The following is an 18878-nucleotide window of genomic DNA, read 5'->3' on the forward strand; positions in this document are numbered from 1 at the left end:
TCCTCCTCCTCCTCCTCCTCCTCCTTCTCCTCCTTCTCCTTCTTCTCCTCCTCCTCCTCCTCTTTCTCCTTCTTCTTCTTCTTTGCAGAACCAGGATTGAGTTCAGGCCCTTGCGCTTGCCAGAGAAGTGCTTATTCCACTGAGCCATATCCCCTGCCCTTAACCTTATTACTTTATTCTTTACTTTGTGGAATGAATTCCTAGGCATTTGAGACAACAGTGAGGGGCTAATGCCCATTCATTTAATTCAACAAATACTTACTGAACACGCAAATGTAGCAGGCCCTGGGCTGTGCTGAGAAGCAAGGAAATGTTTTCAAGTCCTCTGTCATTCTAGAGCTGCTGTTCACTTCATGTCAATTAAAAAAGATCAAGTACCTTAGATGAGACATCTGGGCCTTGAAACAGAAGAGGTGAATTCACATGTCCCCTCGGTGAAGTCAGAAAAGTGGCAGAGGAGTAAGATCTAAGGCAATCAAAGCAAGAAAAATTCAGAAGCACGGCCTCCAGGTGCAGAGCCAAGCCCTTGCTTGGTTCCTAGAGAGCCCCAGGGACAGCTGGGGCTGGAGCTGCCTCCCACTCCAGCGCTGGAAAGCTCAAGCCCTTAATGGGCTGCTAAAAGATTGCCCTCCTTTATCACTTTTGCTCCGCACTTCATTTGTCTTGGGCTAACCAGTGATAGAGCTAGGTTGACAAGAGTGCACAGTAATGCAGGAGGAAGGTCATTCATAAACACATGAGTGAATGGTGAGATGTGCCCAGGTACCTGTGAAAAGACCTCCACTGAATGACATGCTTGATAGTTAACTTGTGTCTGTCCTTTCATGACTGACACTAGTGTCCCTGCCTACTGAAACCATCTTATTTGTTTCCTCACACGGAACATTGTCATTCTAGTCACTACTCCTCTCAAGAATTCTCTCCCTAGCAGGTGACATGGGGATTGTACCAGACAGTGCCAACCCTCTTCACAGGGTAGCTTATCTGTATTCTGTCCCCCTTGTCCATGACATTCATTTTATTACAGTGGAAGCAGCCCAGGCCTGCAGAGACTGGGTGACTGCACCCTGCCTGAGTGCACAGCATGATACACGCTCCTGGCCACCAAGAAATGGAAACTTGGAATTCTGGGAGTTGTGCCAAGAACACCTCTCCTTTCTGTTGAGGAGAGATTTCACTGTTCATTGTTCATGTGAAGCAAAGGCATGCGGACTGAGCTCGGTGTTTGCAAAGCAGCCATTGCTTCACCACTTCTCCACTTCCCTTCCCTGGGCTTCACGAGAAGAGGGAATTCTTCGTCCAGACTTTGTCTATATGTGGGAATGGGCTGCATGTGGCTCCCAAAGGCTGCCCAGGACCTACTAGCAGGCCAGTTTGGAACTTTAGTGCACCCTCATCTCCCCTAAACAGGACTCGATGTGACCTGAAGGGCTTTGGAAGCTCATGACGAGCATGGCTTCCACAGTCAGGCCAAGCTGGGAGAGTCCTGCTGGGGCAAACGCAGGTGTCTCCAAAGCTCCCACGTGGAGGTGCTCTAAACATGCATCATCAAGTGTTCCTTTATTTTTGGCAGGCAGTTCTTTCAGAGCCGGGCCAAGGTTCGGACTACTTGGAGCACACTGAGAATGCTCCTCCAACTTCTCAGAAAAGGGTCTGACCATAAAGGAATGACTTGGGACACATATTCTGACCCTTAAGAACTGTCCTTTCCTTCCCAAAGACTTTCCTGGCCTTTCTGTCCCCTGAGAACTCAGGGCACCTCAAGGGTGGCAGTCCCATCAGTAGGCTCCATTTCTCTAAACAGGGGTTGAATTTAAAGCCAAGAAATGAGCAAACCTTTACTGTCCACCTTAGGTAATTTCTCCTCATCCAACATTGCCTTCATTGGTCCAGCTAGAAGAAAATCTATTCCTTCTCTTCCCAGATGCTGGCCATAGACTGTCCTGACACTCCATCACTTGGCTGTGAGAGAGAACAGGTGCTGGAATGCCCAGCTGTGTCCTGCACCTGACTTTCTCAAACCCTTCCCTGTTCCATGCTCTCCTCCCTCTACCAATATAATTAGAGAACATATATAATTAACGAACATATATAATTAAAGAACATATATAATTGAAGAACGAGGGCACTAGAAGCAAGAGAACTGTACACAGGATGTTTTTTGCTACTGGCTGTAGGAAAAGGTCTAATGAGGGTCGTGTGGGATGGTGGGAGTTTAGCCTATTGGGTGTTGAACGCTAACAGTTTCACATTTGATAATTCAAGACTTCTGGATGGCAAGCCAGCAGATTTGGCCTCTGGACTGGCATCCCCACAGGCAACACTGACTGGGGCAGAGGGCAGGCTATGAATCACCTTTGGTCAGGGGATGACGGCCCAGTCACTGCAGACTTGCTTTGGCCAGCCCTCCACGTCATGCTACCCATCATCAGCATATGAGTTTGTGCCCCAAGACCAATTAAAAGATGCTGAAGTGACACAATTCATGCTGACTTCTGAATTATTAATAACTCTTAAAGAGAACTATATTCATGTTTCCATTTCCCGAGCAAGGCTCTGGGTTTAACAAATCTCTAGTTGTCAGTTTTAGATATATTCTAAGATATGTAAGGGATAAAAAAGAAATGCACATTCTGGACTTGTGCATTTACTCTGGAAAATCACAAAATTGTTCACTGAGGTTGTGGTGTTTTAAAGTGCAGCCAACAAAACAAAGGTTATATGTCGCTGAAGTAGAAATGTCCTGGAGAGAGTGATGGGATGTCCCTATGGAGAGGCACCTATCTATTTGCAAGAGGGAATGTGGCGTTTACTAACAGGAATTAAGACTCTTTTGGAGATCTTTCTAGCTAGCTGCCCCACATGCCAGGGAACTGACCCTTTCTAGCCTATTTGTGCTTATGAAATTGTCACTGGAATTGCCTTTTGTCCCCACCTTCTCCTGGCACTGTGTTCTGGTTTTTCCCTATTTCAACCTTTTATTTTTCCAAAACAGGGTATATCCACTAAGGGGCCATCTCATTAAAAAAAAAAAAAAAAAAAAAAATGAACAGTGAAGAAGCCTAGTTATTTCAAGTGGAAGCTGAAATGTCCTCACACACGAATTCCTCCACTTTGGCAAAGCAGAAATATACATTCTACACTGCTTTAATTAGAAGAGACAGCGCAGATGAAATTGGAGGAGACTGTCTCAAAGTTAAACTCAGGGAGCTCTAAGCTCTAAAGGTGGGAAGTTATAGACTTGATCGTTTACTTGGGAAAATTTCAAATTAAGTTAGAGGAGAAAAGAGAGTGAAGATGGTAGAAGGGTGTTTTGAGAGGGAGAAATGAGGGGCAAATTTCTCCTGTGATGTTGGGTGTGGTGGTTCAGGGAAAGCTTATGCGGGGCTCTCATCTCCTGCCCAAACCTACACTCAGAGTTTACCCTTGTGTGAGAATTCAGGCCATTTGCATTTTTTGAGTGCTTGATGTTGTTTTTCAAGTAATCAAATGCAACCCTCCAAAAACTGCCCCCACCTTAAAATATGTCAGACCTTTCTTGAGAGCTTTGTCCCCAGTGCTGAGCCATTACCTGTTGGGGAGGCTGAGTACTAAAGGCTTGTTGGTGAGGCTGGCCTCACTGAGCCAAGGAACTTTGTCAAATTTCGGAACAGCAGCCTAAGGAGAAATGGAAAGAGGTCGTTTTTCAGATTTTATCAAATCTGACCGTTGCTATCCTGATGATGTTTAAAATAAGCTAACAGCAGCCATCGTGTGCACTTTGCAAAACGTTTTTTTCTATTTCACTCCTCTAACCGTCCCATAAAATAGCCAAACTCAAATAAGTGTTGCCTCCACTTTAAAGATGAAGAAATATTTTCTGGCTTTTGGGTCGGTTATAGTCTGTGTTCACTATCTCCCTTTGCATCTTTATGACTTTCATCTGTTACGTCCTGCAGTGCTGCCATGAATTCAGCTGGCTATAAGCAATCTCTTGCTCCAAGCTGTGTTTTCACCTCCACCCTATTAAGGAGACAAAGTTTAGGGAAGAGGAAAGCTTTGTACTCATACACAATAGTACTACTGATCTCCCATCATCCTCTTCCCAGTTAGACCAATTACCACTTCTGGTGCTGTCATCGCAGGCAAGGTCGCTGCACAAGCAAGCCGGCTGCAGGAGAGCTGGGAGTTTAGTTCGCGTTGTTCCCTGCAGGAGCCTGAGCACAGAAGCTGGGCTTGACACCTGTAAATTCTGGGTGACTGCCCAAGGAACAACAGGTGCAGGGGAAGTCGCCGGCTGAGGGCCTGACTTTATGACAGGAGTGCAACGAAAATGCTGCTACTACCTCTGTCCTCTCGGCCAGGCCTCGGTGCCTGCCGGCCGCTGCTCTTCTCAGCCGCTGCGCGCCTCGCTTTTCCCCCGGGAGCCGCGCTCCAGGCTCGGGCTGCGGCTCGGGGGAGCCAGCAGGGGGCAGCAGCGCGCGCCGGGCTCGGGCGCGGAAGGCGCTCTGGCCCGCGCTGAGCGGGGCCGGAAGTTCTCGGCGCTGTCACCGGGCGCCCGGCTAGGAAGGGGCGGGGCCACCGCTGCCCCCTCCTCCTCCGGCAGTGGCGGTGGCTGGTCCGGGCAGGTGCGGGTTTCGGGGTTCCTTCGAACCTAAGTTTGGACGGGGCGCGGTGGCGGCGGCAGGACAGCAAGCCCGGCGTTTTAGGGCGCCCCTGGGAAAGGCCAGCCCGGTTCTGCCCCGCGCCCGGCCGGGTCCCCGCGGCAGGAGGGGCTCCCCGGCGTCGGCCTGCGCAGCAAACCTGTCCCGGTCTGCACGGAAGAAGGAAGGTCGGGCCGTGAGAGCTGCTTTGGGTCAGATTTGCGGGGTGACCCCGGTATTTCCGACTGTACTCCCTTTGCTATTTTCGCTCGACCTTGACTAAACTGTAGAGGTCATCCCTATACCTGTTCAGTTTCTTGTTGTTGTTAAACCGGTGACTTAAAAAAAAAAATCAGCTGTCTTTGGGAACGCGAAGCTGTGGACTCCGTCCCGATAATTTGCATAAGTCGCAGTAGCTCGTACCTTAGGTATGTGCATCCTGTCACCACGCGCCCTTGGATGGATATAATGGGGTGAGGCAGGGACTTTGTGATTAGACTTTGGTTCGAGCCCCTGGTCTCATCATTTACTGCTCCTCTTACTTAGGCCAAGAATAGCTAAGCAATTAGAGTGAGCTGTGGACTCAAGATGGGATTAATACCAACTTGCAAAGTTGTGAAAATTAAAGTACGTAAGGCATAAAAATATAAAAATAAATACATAAAGCACATAGGCAGCCACGTGATAGCTAACAGATACCTATTCATCAAGACATTATAATTTTTAAATATGAAATACATGGAGAACCAGAGGGGAAGAGAGGAGGGGGAGGGAAGGAAAAGGGGTTATACAACAAGAAAGAAAGGAGCTATGATGTACCCGTCAGGACTCCCCCAAGATGGTTGTAAACTGCATGATTAGAAACATACTAATAACAAAATTTAAAAGTCATTAGGTTTATGGAGGTGTGAATTTTCAAACAAACACATGAAATACAATTTTAGTGCCCTGAACTGTAAGCTCCATCAAATACATTTTATTTAGACTTTTAGTAAACTGAGTTGGTTTGATTTTTAACTGAATCCCACTGTTGACCTTTTACAGCATTCATGTAAACATATTCACAAGTTTTTCTTTTTCTAGGAACTTGTGTGTGTTGTGTTGCCTCAGAGAACAAACATTATTGCAAGCTTCGCCCGGGGTTGCTGCCCTTGAAAATGAAGAAAGTCCAGTAGAATCCCAGCATGGAATTTCCAGAAAAGTCATAGTTTAAAACTTCATAAAAACAGGAAGCACGTGGACAGGTCCAAGGTAGATTCACTTGCCCAGTTTGAGAGAAAGGATAAAATAATGTGTGACCAATCTGAAAATAGCACGGAGGAGGTCAGATGGCAGAAGGTGTTGTATAAGCGCCAGCCCTTCCCTGATAACTACGTGGACCGTCGGTTCCTGGAGGAGCTCCGGAAGAACATTTATGCCCGGAAGTACCAATACTGGGCTGTGGTATTTGAATCCAGTGTGGTTATACAACAGCTGTGCAGTGTCTGTGTTTTTGTGGTTATCTGGTGGTATATGGACGAGGGTCTTTTGGCGCCCCATTGGCTTTTAGGGACTGGCCTAGCGTCTTCATTGATTGGCTATGTCCTGTTTGATCTCATTGATGGAGGGAAAGGGCGGCAGAAGAGCGGGCGGACCCGCTGGGCCGACCTGAAGAGTGCCCTTGTCTTCATAACTTTCACGTATGGTTTTTCCCCAGTGCTGAAAACCCTGACTGAGTCTGTCAGCACAGACACCATCTACGCCATGTCGGTCTTTATGCTGTTAGGCCACCTCATCTTCTTCGACTATGGTGCCAATGCTGCCATTGTGTCCAGCACTCTGTCCCTGAACATGGCCATTTTTGCTTCTGTCTGCCTGGCCTCACGGCTGCCCCGGTCCCTACATGCCTTCATCATGGTCACCTTTGCCATCCAGATTTTCGCCCTGTGGCCCATGTTACAGAAGAAACTGAAGGCGTGCACTCCCCGCAGCTATGTGGGGGTCACGCTGCTTTTTGCATGCTCGGCCTTCGGGGGCCTGCTGTCCATCAGCGCCGTGGGGGCCGTACTCTTTGCCCTTCTGCTGATTTCCATCTCTTGTCTCTGCCCTTTCTACCTCATTCGCCTGCAGCTTTTTAAGGAAAACATTCATGGACCTTGGGATGAAGCTGAAATCAAAGAAGACTTGTCCAGGTTCCTCAGCTAGTTGAGGGACCTGAGTGGCACTTAGAAGGCAGGTCAATAGAAAAGGGTCCGGCCTTTCTGCTAGTTTGTGGATGGAAAAGCTTTCTGGTTTTCTCTGAAATTATTACCTCTCACTTATTATTTGCAGCAACAAATGAAGCGACATGATTTCTATTTATTAAAAAATTAACACAGTCATCATGTCTGATTTTTCTGAAAGCAGAAGGCAGAGAGCAGAGGCATGAAAAGTAAAAAGAATGAAGCGTGTGTGTGTGTGAAAGAGCCATCACTCCTTTAGCTCTTTCATTGTAGTAATTGGTCGCTCTGCAAGTAGGCCCTCAGGGAACTTATTAACAGGCCACAGAAACGAATCAACCAAAAGAAAAAAATCAGAGTGAAGGGAGGCTGCCCTGTGAAAATGGCTTAGAGACCAAAATACAGCCTACACTCAACCATGTGTCATTGCCTGTAGATGAAAGGTTACGATAGCATTGTAATGAAATCTCAACCTCTCAGATGCCTGCACCTATGCAGTGTGATTTAAACATAATGCTTGAACGTTCAAAAATTATAATAGAAGACACATTTCTGTTTATCCCCCTCATAGCCTTGACTTGAACGTAGCCCCTTGCTCTTGCCACTTTCGGAAGTAGTTCTGGAAGTTCTCTTGTGAGTGTCTGCACATGGCCACCTTGATGTCCTGAATTGATTCCACATGATTATGGCTATTTCTGTCAAAAACTACAGTGTGTCCTCATGCACCAGTCACTGTGTGACTTCTGGCTCTTTCCCCAAGTCGAAATGACCATGAAAAATAAATGTTTTGAATCCATTGAAGACGTGAAGCAGCTATTACAGCTCAACTGAAGACTTATGAAAGAGGATGTCCAGAGCTATCGGAAAGGTCAAGAACTGTGGAATGTGTTTGAGGCAAGGGGGACTATTTTAAGGGGAATAACTGGCACTGTGTCCTTACTGATAGTAAATTTTGCAAATTATTCAGTGTGTCTTTTGATGACACCATATAAGCCGCCTGCCCCTCTCCCTCCCCACTCCTTGCCCCAGCCCTGCGTGCCATCCTAAGTTGCAGGGCAGGCTGGGGGTGGCAGTGCAGATGAAAGCAAGAACAGAGGGATGCGGAGGCAGCTGTGTTGGGTTTTTATCTCAACTGCTTGCCACAGGCCTGCGTGTAAAAAGCGTGGCCACCTGCCTGGGATGTTACTGGGAGGTGCTGGAACCTTCGGGTCACGGTGGGGCCTAGTCGGGGGAAAGCTCTGTCTGTTGCAAGGACATCGGGACCCTTCCTGTCTGGGCTTCCTGTCTGCCACGCAGTGACAAAATGCTCCCCAGAGCACTCCCCACCTTGATGTTCTGCCTCACCGTGGGCCAAAGCAATGCGGCCTGCGGATCGTGGACTGAAAGTAAATCTCTTCTTTACATTGACTCTCAGGCGGTTCTGGCTGCAGTGGGAAGCTGACTGACACAGGTGCCGAGGATCAGAGCGAGCCCAGGAGGACCAGGAGAGGCGGCTAGCAGGCTGCCGTTTCTGTGCTGTGGCGTGGAAGCTTTATGGTTTGCTAAAGGCCCGTGAACATGAGTGCAGAAACCCGTAGGTGTCGAGCTTGTGCCAGTGTCGGTGTTACGCCCCTGCTTATGCCAGTGTGTCAGCTTTGCGGGAGGATTTAGTCAGCTGTGCGTTTGTCTTCGTACAGAGCAAGCACAGGGATGCACGTGGAACTACCATTTACATCTTCTAAGCCAAAGTCTCAAGGACAAGAAAAAGGAAAGTCGGCAGAGGGCATCAGTTACACAATAATACGGTATTTCAAAATCACTGAAATCAGCCTGGGTCACAGTGCCATCTAGTGGAAGTTACTGATATTTTATTTTCCATGACATTTAAGGGGAGCAGAGATTGTTTCTGAACTGTGGTAAGGGAAGGAACTATATACCATCTTGATTTCTCAACGAACTGAAGAAGCAAACAGCTCTTGAGCGTTTGAGGAATAATAGTACCTACATCTCGGAGGACCCGGTGAGTCCCAGGCGCCAAGCTGCGAACTTCACATCATTTTACTTCGCCTGCAAATCTTACAGGAGGGGCCATTTCTATTTCAGTTAAACTGAGGCTCTTTGTGTTAACTTGCTTAACCTAAAAGCCTGGGCTGGTGGCCTGCTTTTCTGACAACTGAATTACATCAAAAGCTGAAGGTCAAATCCCTCATTATCCCTTATTCTTTTCCCTGACATCCACCAAAATAGTCTCTATCTAAGCTAACCTCTACTTGTTTTATGCAACTTGTGTTTTATGATGTTTGGCCTCAGGAATTTATTCAGTCCATAACTATGTGCTGAGCATTTTCTAATGACAAGTATTGTTCCATCTAGTTGTGATATATGTATGAATAAAGAAGGTAAAAGCCCTTGACCTAACAGCCTTACATTCTACCAGGAGAAGACAGATAATAAACACATGGAATGCAATGCTATGAAAGAAAGAAGTAGGATATTATTAAATAAGAGGGTCAAGGTAGGTGTCCTATAAAAGGTAATGTTCAACTAAAGACTTGAAGAAAGTGAGGGGACAGTTCAGATTCACAGGGGCAAGGGCATTCCAGGCAGAAGAACCACTGCAAAGGCCCCAGGCAGAAGATTGCTTGGCATATCTGTCAGATAACAAGGAGAATAGCCAATGAGGTCAAAGATGTCACACGGGAGGGTAGGTTATGTATGACATTGGAGGTGGTTAGAAGGACTTAGACTTTGACTCCAAGATGGAAACCACTGGAGAGCTGTGAAGAAAAAAGGATATGGTCCAAGTAACATTTTGGTAGACCCCTGCTGGTTAGCGTGAGGCAAGAGTAGATACAGGAAGAACAGTAGGAGGCTCTTGAAGTAATCCCAGCAAGAATGATGGTAGTTCAGAAGGGGGAGAGGAGAAGTGGTGAAGAGAGTCATATTGTGGCTATGATTTGAACATGAGGCCAGTGGGGCATCTGGATGTTATTAGATGTAAGGTGTGAAAGACTAGAGTTATAAATTAAGACTTTCGGCCTGAGTGAATTTAAAGATGAGTATGGCATCCATTGAATGAGAACAGATCAAAAGTTTAGTTCGGGGCGTGTAGGAAGTGAAATGGTTTCTAGACAACCAGACTGAACTGTGAGTATGGAGTAGGAAGAGACTTTGGAACTTGAAAGGAGGTATAAATTTCAGATTTGCTGGCAATGGAAATGATACGTAACTGCTGTGAGATGGGATGAGGTCACTAGGGAAGTAGATATCGACAGAGATAAAGAAGACGATCAAGCGTGCCAAAGTAGAAAGGTTGGGCAGAATAATAAGCATAAAGATTCTGACAGCAAGCACCGAAGCAAGAGGAAAGTAAGGAGAGCTTCGTGTCTTGGGAATCAAGTGTGGAAGGTGACTCAAGAGGGAGAGGGTGTTCATCTGTGATCACATCAACATGTAAGGCAAGGAAGAAGACTTAGAATTGACAGCTGTATTTAATAAGGAGGCAGCCACTGGCATCCTTGAAAGAGCAGGGTTATGAATACTTTTTTTTTTCCAGTACTGGGGATCAAACTCAGAACCTTGTGCTTCCCAGGTAGGCACTTCTGCCACTGAGCTGTCTCCTGGGGGAAAGAGCAGGGTTTGGTGCAGTGGTAGGCATAACAATGTGTTATGAGTGGTCTAAGAGGGAATAGAAGAAGAATTGGAACAGCAAGTACACACAATTTCTGGAACTTTTGCTTCCTAGGGAAGCCAGGAAATAAGACAGAAAATAAAGGGGGAAATGAAGATTTCAAAGAGATAGCAGGTTTGCATGCTGAGCAGAGTGGAACTGAGGGAGGAATAGTTGATGATGTGCGAGGGAAGAGTTGCTAGGTTCATATTGTTGACTGAGAGAGATGGGGTCTAGTGCACAGTGCAAGCACTGGCCTTAGGCAAACGTAGGGGTAGTTGATTTATGGTAACAAGTAGGAAAGCAGGGTATGTGGATCAGGTGTCAAAAATGAGTAGATAAGGGGAAATTTTCATTATTTTCTGATTGTTTCCATTTTCCCAGGGGAGTTGGAGGCAAGGGACCAGGTGAGATCTCTCCATAGGGGAAGTGAGTAAGAGAGTAAGGAGACAGTGTGAAATAGCTTGAGATACTGGGAGAAGGAATGGGATAGTGATGCTGAATGTCATTTAGTGCCTGGCAGTAACTTGAAGATGGTGGTGATGAATTTAAAACAAAGAGCATTCATTTGGCTTTATAGATGCACTAATTGTGTGTGTGTGTGTGTGTGTGTGTGTGTGTGTGTTTTCAAGGCCACTTAAAGTTACATAATGCCAATCAGAATAGGTAGAGAATGCTCAAAATGGTGATTTTATCAAGTTAAAGGAAAGGCCAAGGGGAAAGGTACATAGGTATGCTTACAGAGACTGACCATGTAATTTAAGTTGGCAATGAAGGGTAGGGGACTGAGGGACAGGAAAAAAGGTCAACTGCTTGGCTGTCCAAGAGGTTAGAACTCTAGAAATGGGTGAGAAAGATAAGAAGTGGAGATCAGAGAGTGGATAAAGGTGAAGTTAAAAATCTTAGGAATGAGTACCTGAGATTGAGTGGAGGACAAGATCATTGAAAGAATGATGCCCCCCCCCAAAAAAAATGAAAGTCAGGGAGGGGAAGTTCCCAGGGGTACATAAAGGATGATCAGAATATACGGTGAATGTCTACATTAAAAACTATTATACTAAAAGACAGCCATTAAACCCCTCCAATATACCCCCCCACACACACACACACCTTGAATGCCCTTATCCTGTCACTCATGCCACCTTCTGAGGCAGATCTGGAAGTTCTCATTTGTGTCTTTACAAGGCATAATGAAAAATAAAGTCAATGTTGCTTAAAAGTGTGTCCTCATCCGCCTTATTCACTGGATTTGGTGTTATGCAAATTCTAGTTCTTCTGCAAATTCAAAGTGACCAAGAAAGGTAAGCATTTTGATTCAGTTCAGGACATCCAGGCAGCCATGACAGCAAAACTAAAGCTACTCAACAAAAAGAACTTCCAGGACTGCTTCAGAAGGAGGTCAAAGAGATGGGATAAGCGCATTTGAAGGGAGAGGGAGTATTTTGGTGGGGTTTCATGGCAAGGAGTCTTTTACTATAATAAATTTTTAAAATTTAAACCGTTAGTGTATTTTCAATCCCATTACATATGAGCAGGAAGTAAGATGGGAGTAGCACCAGGGGGAGGGATTAAAGCAAACTAAACATCATCAAGGAATATGGGAGAAGGGGCTGGGGGTCGGGGGTTAAGAGCAGTGTCAGGTGTGCTGCGATCTGGTGTGGAGCTTTAAAGCTGGGGACTTCATGAAGCGGGAGAAGAGAATGATCTGAATGCAGAAAAGTAAAATAAGGACACGCAGTCCACTCCAGGCTCCCAGTCTGTGGGAGACAAACCACCAATTTTTGAGATTTCAGCGAAATCAGCGCTCTCAAAGAAAATCTGGTTAGAGCAAGGCTGTAAAGGGTGCATCGCAGAGAGTAGGCCGAGGATAAGAAGTGGGCTGAGCGGCGAGGTAGAATGCACTGGAAAGTTTCAGAGTTTTGGGAGAAGCAGGAGAGAGCAGAGCAGAGAGGTGCAGAGCCGTATGTGGATTAGAGCAGATGGTGACTTAAGAGTCTAGGGGCTCTGGGATGGCTCACAGAGACTGGCGGAAGAACCTATCAGACACCAGCAAATTCAGGGCAGAGAGTGCGGCGGAAGGCTGTCTGTTGGGTGTTGGGGGCTGGGTTTCTGGGACTTCCTCCTCATTTTTAAGGGAAGTGACTCAGATGGTTTCCTCAAAGCATCAGAAACGTGTTCATCACTAATGAGATCAGCATGCAAATTCTCTGGGCGACGCGCATGTGAGCAGGGCTCTTTGGTGAGTGGCGCGCATGTTCTGAGGATTGCGCGCAACTGCAACAGCAGCTGGTGTGCTGGTCTAGAAAGCCTGATTCTGGCACAGTTATCAGAGCTTAGGGTGAAGGCCCGCTCTGTCCCGCTCTGCGGAGGCTCAGCGCTTGCTGTTGCGTTAGCGGACGCGTCGAGAGGCAGAACCCGCTCCATCGGTGTCTCGGTTGGTGTCGGGAGGACCTTTAACTCCCCCTGGCTTTCCGGCGCTGGCTGTGGCTGTCGCTTTGTCTGCTCGTGACGCATGTTCACGTGTTTCACTGAAGAATTAGGACTGAAAATTGAACCTGATATAAAGTGCCGTGAAATTTGACGAAGAATTGAGTAGGAAGCAGCAATTTGTAATCTTGCCTCATCAGTGGCTTTGCCACCGAACCTGATCGCGGATGTTGAGAACACTGAAATAGGTACCGGCAGCATTAAACAGAGCAGTTAAAAAGAACAGATATACGTTGTGACACTGGGGGCAGCTGGTGTCTCTAAATCGGGGACACAAACTGATACAATGTCAACAGGCTTAGGATGGTTTGCTCATAAGCTCTAGTAATCATAAAGCGCTCTAGACATTTTTTTTTTCTTTTTTAGTAGTCTTTCTGTGTCACTCATAAAAAATGGATTCATAGCTTAACCTTGGGAAGCTTTACTCCAGCATCTCAAGAAACTGGAACTAAATAATCTAATATTAATTTTGTGAAGATTTTTTGGGGGACATGTTTAGGTAAACAGATGCACATTGAGACCAGACTTTTTTTTTTTTTTCTTTTTGGTGGAACCGGGGAATGAACTCAGCCCCTTGAGCTTGCCAGGCAAGCGCTTATTCTACTGAGCCATCTCCCCAGCCCCGAGATTTTTTTATATTATACTTAATGCTAAGTTATGAAACAAATGTTGGCAAGTACGATTTTTAGAGTATAGTACAGTGATGGCAAGCCATTTAGAGCTCTCAGAGATGACAAACAGTTGGCTGAAGCACGGATACCGTAGCTTCACCACCAGTCGTAGGCTAAAGAGCATCGAAATATATCGTGCCCCAAATCCACTGCAGTATTCTTGCCTGTAAATGAGCAACAGTTCCTACTACTTTTAGGCTTTCCACTTCTAGGATGTGTACTTATGCACCTAGCGACATCTCTAAGATTTACATTTATTCACAGTGAAGTCCCATAAGGAAAGGATTGGCCTTTGCATTTTTTCTTCTTACCTGTAGTACTCTTTTTTCCATCTCTTTGATATTCTAGGGTTTTCCAGCTGCAGCCTGGGGCACTCACTCCACCTCCCCTTCCTGCGATCAGTGGAAGCCTGTGGCAGAGCTTCCTTCCCAATCCACAGACAGTTGGTCAGGGGGCAAAGCGAGTTAGTAGACCATGGTTTCAAAACTCAACCAACCAACACTGTGAGAGTCTTGCATTGCATATTCCATTAGAAATGAAATGTTGGGTTGTTGATTGGTCAAAATGAGTTCCATCATTCCTGCCTTTGTCATAAGTCAAAATCACCACATTCTAGAACATTTGCCAATGTTGGGGTGAGTGGATAGTGTGATGTACAATTTAAGTCACTGTTTTGGCGCCTTAAGGCAAACTGTTTTTTCCCTGGAAAGATGAACCAATCTTTCCTCCTCATAGTACTATATTCCATTGTTTAGCTATTGTGTAAACATGTATCCTGTTACTTTTCTGGCACTTCCAGTGACTCAGGGATTATTACGAATTCAAGAAATGTTTGATGTATAAATAAAGCCATAACAATGTTTAAGGAGGACGTCTATTGAAGGCATAGCAGTTGGATTTCTTCTGACCTTCCTTAGTTATGATCACCTCTGAAGAATAGAAAACCTTTCCAGTTCTCTATCAAATATGGAGAGCATAGGTAGACATAGGGACAGAGACTTAGTGGAGAATTGGAGAAGGGCATATTATGGGACATTAGTAGTAGAAATACTACTAATATAAACACATATTAGTCTCAACAGGCTAAATATATGCTGTTGTTTTCCTTCCCCAACTTCCCTCATTTCTATTTTTTGCTTGGAGGACATGAGGAGTGGAAGGAACATCTTTCTACATTGAGGAGAGTAAGGCTGTCATTTCATTCTGCTATGACTGGAGATTTTCCTTGTTCATTAGGTCAACTTCAAGTTTAAACATCTACACTGCAACATTCCTCAAAACATGAGCCCATCTGTAAGTCTTAGACAAAATGAAAAAGTACAAAAAACTTAGAAAAAGTGAATTGGAGGCAACCTTTTCATTGATAAGGTCTGTTTTGGCTTGGGGAGGTAATTGAGAAATGTTGTGTCTGTCTTAGGAGGATGTCCCCTCCTAAGCTTGTCATGTGGAAAAATATTAATTATAAAGCCAAGTGTCCAGCCTGAGGTGAAGGGAAGGCCAGAGCTATGTGCTATCGTTATTTTGTACCAGCTCAATCACCTCCAGGTGCACAGGAGCTTCAAGTAAACTCCTTACGCTGGAGCCTTTGAACTTTGTGGCCAGTGATTGTGAGTGGTCACAACTGACCCAGGATGCACTAAAAATCGATAAACATGTGACATAAACTTTTAACCTCACAAACTGGTTTTACATTGAGTGATGATTTCAGTTGTTGAAAGTATTTTTACAGTCCAAAGTAAAAGCATTGTTAAGGAAGGCGAGGGTCTCTCCTGAGTGGCCACCTGCCCACATCTTCCTCATTGCCTTGGTTGCTAGGTCTTACCCAGGCTAAAGGGAAGTGCGAAGCCAAGGCAGCGAGGGAATACAAGGGCTGAGTTCTTTTCTCTCTTGACTTACAGTACTCTTACTTTAAGTGGCTGGGGTGAGGCACATTAATGAGAGATCTTGTCTGAAAAGGGCTCATTTGAAATTCTAATAACACCCTGTAGATTGGCATAACATTTTGAACTAAATTAAAAACATTTGGGCTGGAGAGATGGCTCAGTGGTCTAAAGCACCTAATTGAAACAAGCTTGGCAAAGCACAGGGACCGCGGCTCAATCCCCCAGCACCACATGCCAGCCAGCCCCGCCCCCTGGTGGGCTGAGCTGGCCACATACACACACAATAAATAAATGTAATAAAAATAAATAAATAATTTTAAAAACATTTGAGAGGGCTATCACCTCTGTAGCAGAATGTACTGTGTTACCTTAATAAACATTTTATTTGGATAAGTCTGGGATATTTTAATATAATGGGCTAAAATTTCAATACTGGAATTATTTGAGGATTAAGGCATAAAGAAGTTATGTTTTCCCTTAAATTTACAAAAGTTTTTCTTTTTTCTTGTACTTTACTGACATCATGAAGAATCTTTTCAAGGTAGCAACATTTTGTTGCCTTATTTTACTTACTTTTTTTCATAATTTTATTGATAAACAGATAGCAATGAGACAGTTTCAAATCAAATCAGTAAGACAGTTTCAATAACTAACACACTGCATATATTCTTCTTAGTGGTTAATTGCTGTACAAGATGCGGACGTGAGATCCTATTTACAAACAGCATTAGAACAAATCATTCTATTCACTAAGAGAATGTAACTATATATCTATCCTAACCACTTTGAATACACAGATACAAAATGGATTATATATTCATCGGTATACCCCTTTTTTTCTAAGTTCTGTTATTTGAATATTATAGGTGTGTAAACTCAGCAAAATATTCTAAATGAGTCCAGTAGCCCAAAATAGCGTTGGGTCTTCTGTTTAACTGGCAATGTCAGAAATTATTGACCTGAGTCCCCCACAGCTCAACTTAACAGCATGGCTTTATTTCTTATATTTCGACTTCATACTTTTCTACTGGATGGTTAAGACCAAGGAAAAGCAGGACCTATGCAACAAGAGTTGTAGCTTTTGGGTCTAAGAAGGTCAGTGAAATCCCCTCAGGATTTATCCTGAGATCCTGTACCTCAGATTGTAGAACCTTTGTCAGTGTCAGCCATGTGGATGAGTCATGGCCATTGCTTGGCCAATGTGCTCTCTGTGAAAGCCTGAGAGAATGTTTTCTCTCCATGTGACTCTCCTTAGGCACACTCTACATCATCAATCACTTTCCTCTTTGGCCCCATAATCTTCTTGATCAGAAAATTTGGGACACTACCGAGGTACATGACGTTACAGTACAAGTTCTCATATGTCCTGAGTCTTGATTGACCTTAGAAGGTTAGGGCCAAAATATTGGCTTTCCTTGTAGCCTTCCTATTTCTCTAATTTTGGTCTGCAAACTTAGGTTGTTAACCATCCAGAAGACAAGCTTATTGTTATTATCAAACGACTTAGGCTATTAAGCTTAACCTCACTATCTCTCTGCATTTCAAACATCTTAGGCATAATAAGGAACAGGTATTTTTAAAAATATGGACCGCTTCACGAATTTGCATGTCATCCTTGCGCAGGGGCCATGCTAATCTTCTCTGTATCGTTCCAATTTTAGTATATGTGCTGCCGAAGCGAGCACTTTACTTACAGTTTGAATGGGCTCCTTCCTTAATTCCTTCCTTTCCCCTCCCTTTTTTCCTTTCTCCCTCTATCCTCCCTCCCTTCCTCTTCCCTCCTTTCCTCCTTTTCTCTCTCCCTCCTTTTCCCCTCTCCCTTTCCTCTTCCCTCCTTTCTCTCTCTCCCCTCCTTCCTGTCCTTCCCCGACAGGAGGGTCATGCTGAGTTGCTCAGGCTGGCCTTCAGCTTGAGATCCTCCTGCCTCAGTCTCATGAGTAGCTGGAATTACAGGCATAGGCCACTGTGCCCAGTTTGTATTTATCTATTTATTTATTTGTGCAGAACCGGGGATTGAACTCAGACCCTGCGCTTGCCAGGGAAGTGCTTATTGTACTGAGCCATCTCCCTGGCCCCACTGTGTCCAGTTTGTGATAGTTTTTTTTTTTAAACTCTTGAATTTGCCAAATAAAATTTGGGAAATTGTTGCAGACCTCCATTTTTTTGGTGATCTTACATATTTTAATTCTTCAGTATTTAGAAAAATGATAAAATCAGTAAAAATATTTTGGTATAATAATTATTAAAGGGATTTCTAGAGGCAGACTGAAATTGCATGGTCTTCTGTGTCTCTTCTAGATAATCAGAATTATTCTTCATCCTTTCATTTTTCTTTTGGGTAGAAATTTCAGTTGAAGATAGAATATTATTCTCTGCCAAAGAATATCTTCAATCACAATGCTTTAAGAAGTGAAATATTTTCCATTGATCTCCTTAAAATATCAAGTTATGTATTGTTCACCTTACCTGTTTTTAGTTGAAACAAATTCTTATTTTAATTCGAGTCTTCAGAAAAAGCAACAAACATTTAAATTTTTTATATAGAATAAACTTTATTTTTATTATAGACAAAGATCAAAAATAAAAGTTTTTATGTACATGTGACACAGTGCAAATGGAAGGCTTTTAAATACCACAAACAGACATGTTGTTGGACACAAAGGAGATGAAGGATGGAGGTTAAGATGGCCGTCCTGGAACTGCAGGAGGGGGTCGCCTAGTAAAAACAAAACAAAACAAAACAAAATAACAAAAGAAAAGCACAGATGCAAAGGAAGAAAATAATCTTTAAATTGTAAAACAAATCCAAATAGTAGCATGCAAAAAATGTTCCACAAAAGTCAAATTCAAATCAGACAAAAAAAAAAAAAAAAAATACAACACAACAAAAACCAGGCACACATGCAGGGAATGTAAGAAGACCACAGACAACGTTAGAAACTTCCAGAACATTTCCTGGCTACCAGGGGTGTGCTAGGTCTGAGCCCACTAAACAATTTTCTTATTTTGTACCCTGGAATTATAAATTCATGCAATCATTTTTAGGAGAACTAGGGATAGTAACAGACCTAGATGCCTTTATAACTTTGCATACTTGCTTCCCAATCCTGACTTTGTGACAGCAAAGTATTTCCAAAGACTTACATGAATATTTTGCAATCTTTATTGGGAGAGAAGCAATCAAATGAAAAAACTGCAAGGGAAATTGTTTTAAAGTGAGGGAAAGGAGAAGATGTAAAAGAGATCAATGAGCAGTGGAATCACAACGCACACAATGGTCAGGGGTTATCTCGCAGAGAGTATTTTTAAACAAGAATTTGCTCCAAGTGAATCATTTTTACTTGTGATAGCCTAGAATCAGGTTCAGT

General features: G+C 44.2%; 3 protein-coding genes and 1 non-coding gene across 9 annotated transcripts in view; 1 reads left to right on the forward strand and 3 right to left on the reverse strand.

The window, feature by feature from the left end:
- Window positions 1-6985, forward strand: part of Pigc (phosphatidylinositol glycan anchor biosynthesis class C) — a 9540-nt gene extending 2555 nt beyond the window's left edge. Inside the window, exons 1-2 of one of the 3 annotated variants that reach the window (XM_004626800.2) lie at window positions 4573-4810; window positions 5706-6985. In XM_004626800.2, coding sequence (XP_004626857.1) covers window positions 5913-6806 — 894 coding nt within the window. In that variant the 5' untranslated portion in view covers window positions 4573-4810; window positions 5706-5912 and the 3' untranslated portion in view covers window positions 6807-6985. Of the gene's footprint in view, window positions 1-4572; window positions 4811-4890; window positions 5051-5705 lie in introns of those variants that run through there. The other 2 variants (XM_023710364.1, XM_023710363.1) reach the window with 2 other exon arrangements.
- The window catches only part of CUNH1orf105 (chromosome unknown C1orf105 homolog), a 37580-nt gene extending 23568 nt beyond the window's left edge, over window positions 1-14012 (reverse strand). For 2 of the 3 annotated variants that reach the window (XM_023710367.1, XM_023710366.1), the window contains exons 1-3: window positions 13939-14012; window positions 3572-3657; window positions 379-466 (exon numbers count right to left, since the gene is read on the reverse strand). In XM_023710367.1, coding sequence (XP_023566135.1) covers window positions 379-466; window positions 3572-3657; window positions 13939-13959 — 195 coding nt within the window. In that variant the 5' untranslated portion in view covers window positions 13960-14012. Of the gene's footprint in view, window positions 1-378; window positions 467-3571; window positions 3658-4101; window positions 4172-13938 lie in introns of those variants that run through there. The other variant, XM_004626910.2, reaches the window with a different exon arrangement.
- A 3076-nt stretch (window positions 14013-17088) lies between these two features.
- Window positions 17089-17195, reverse strand: LOC111815513. The gene has a single exon (XR_002820196.1). It is a non-coding gene; the product is annotated as a U6 spliceosomal RNA (small nuclear RNA).
- An 847-nt stretch (window positions 17196-18042) lies between these two features.
- Dnm3 (dynamin 3) overlaps window positions 18043-18878 on the reverse strand; it is a 626878-nt gene continuing 626042 nt past the window's right edge. Inside the window, exon 21 of one of the 2 annotated variants that reach the window (XM_023710359.1) lies at window positions 18043-18226. In XM_023710359.1, coding sequence (XP_023566127.1) covers window positions 18190-18226 — 37 coding nt within the window. In that variant the 3' untranslated portion in view covers window positions 18043-18189. The remainder of the gene's footprint in view (window positions 18227-18878) is intronic. The other variant, XM_023710362.1, reaches the window with a different exon arrangement.

The sequence above is a fragment of the Octodon degus genome, unplaced genomic scaffold (genome assembly GCF_000260255.1).
Source record: "Octodon degus isolate 3935 unplaced genomic scaffold, OctDeg1.0 scaffold00017, whole genome shotgun sequence".
Classification (NCBI taxonomy): domain Eukaryota; kingdom Metazoa; phylum Chordata; class Mammalia; order Rodentia; family Octodontidae; genus Octodon; species Octodon degus.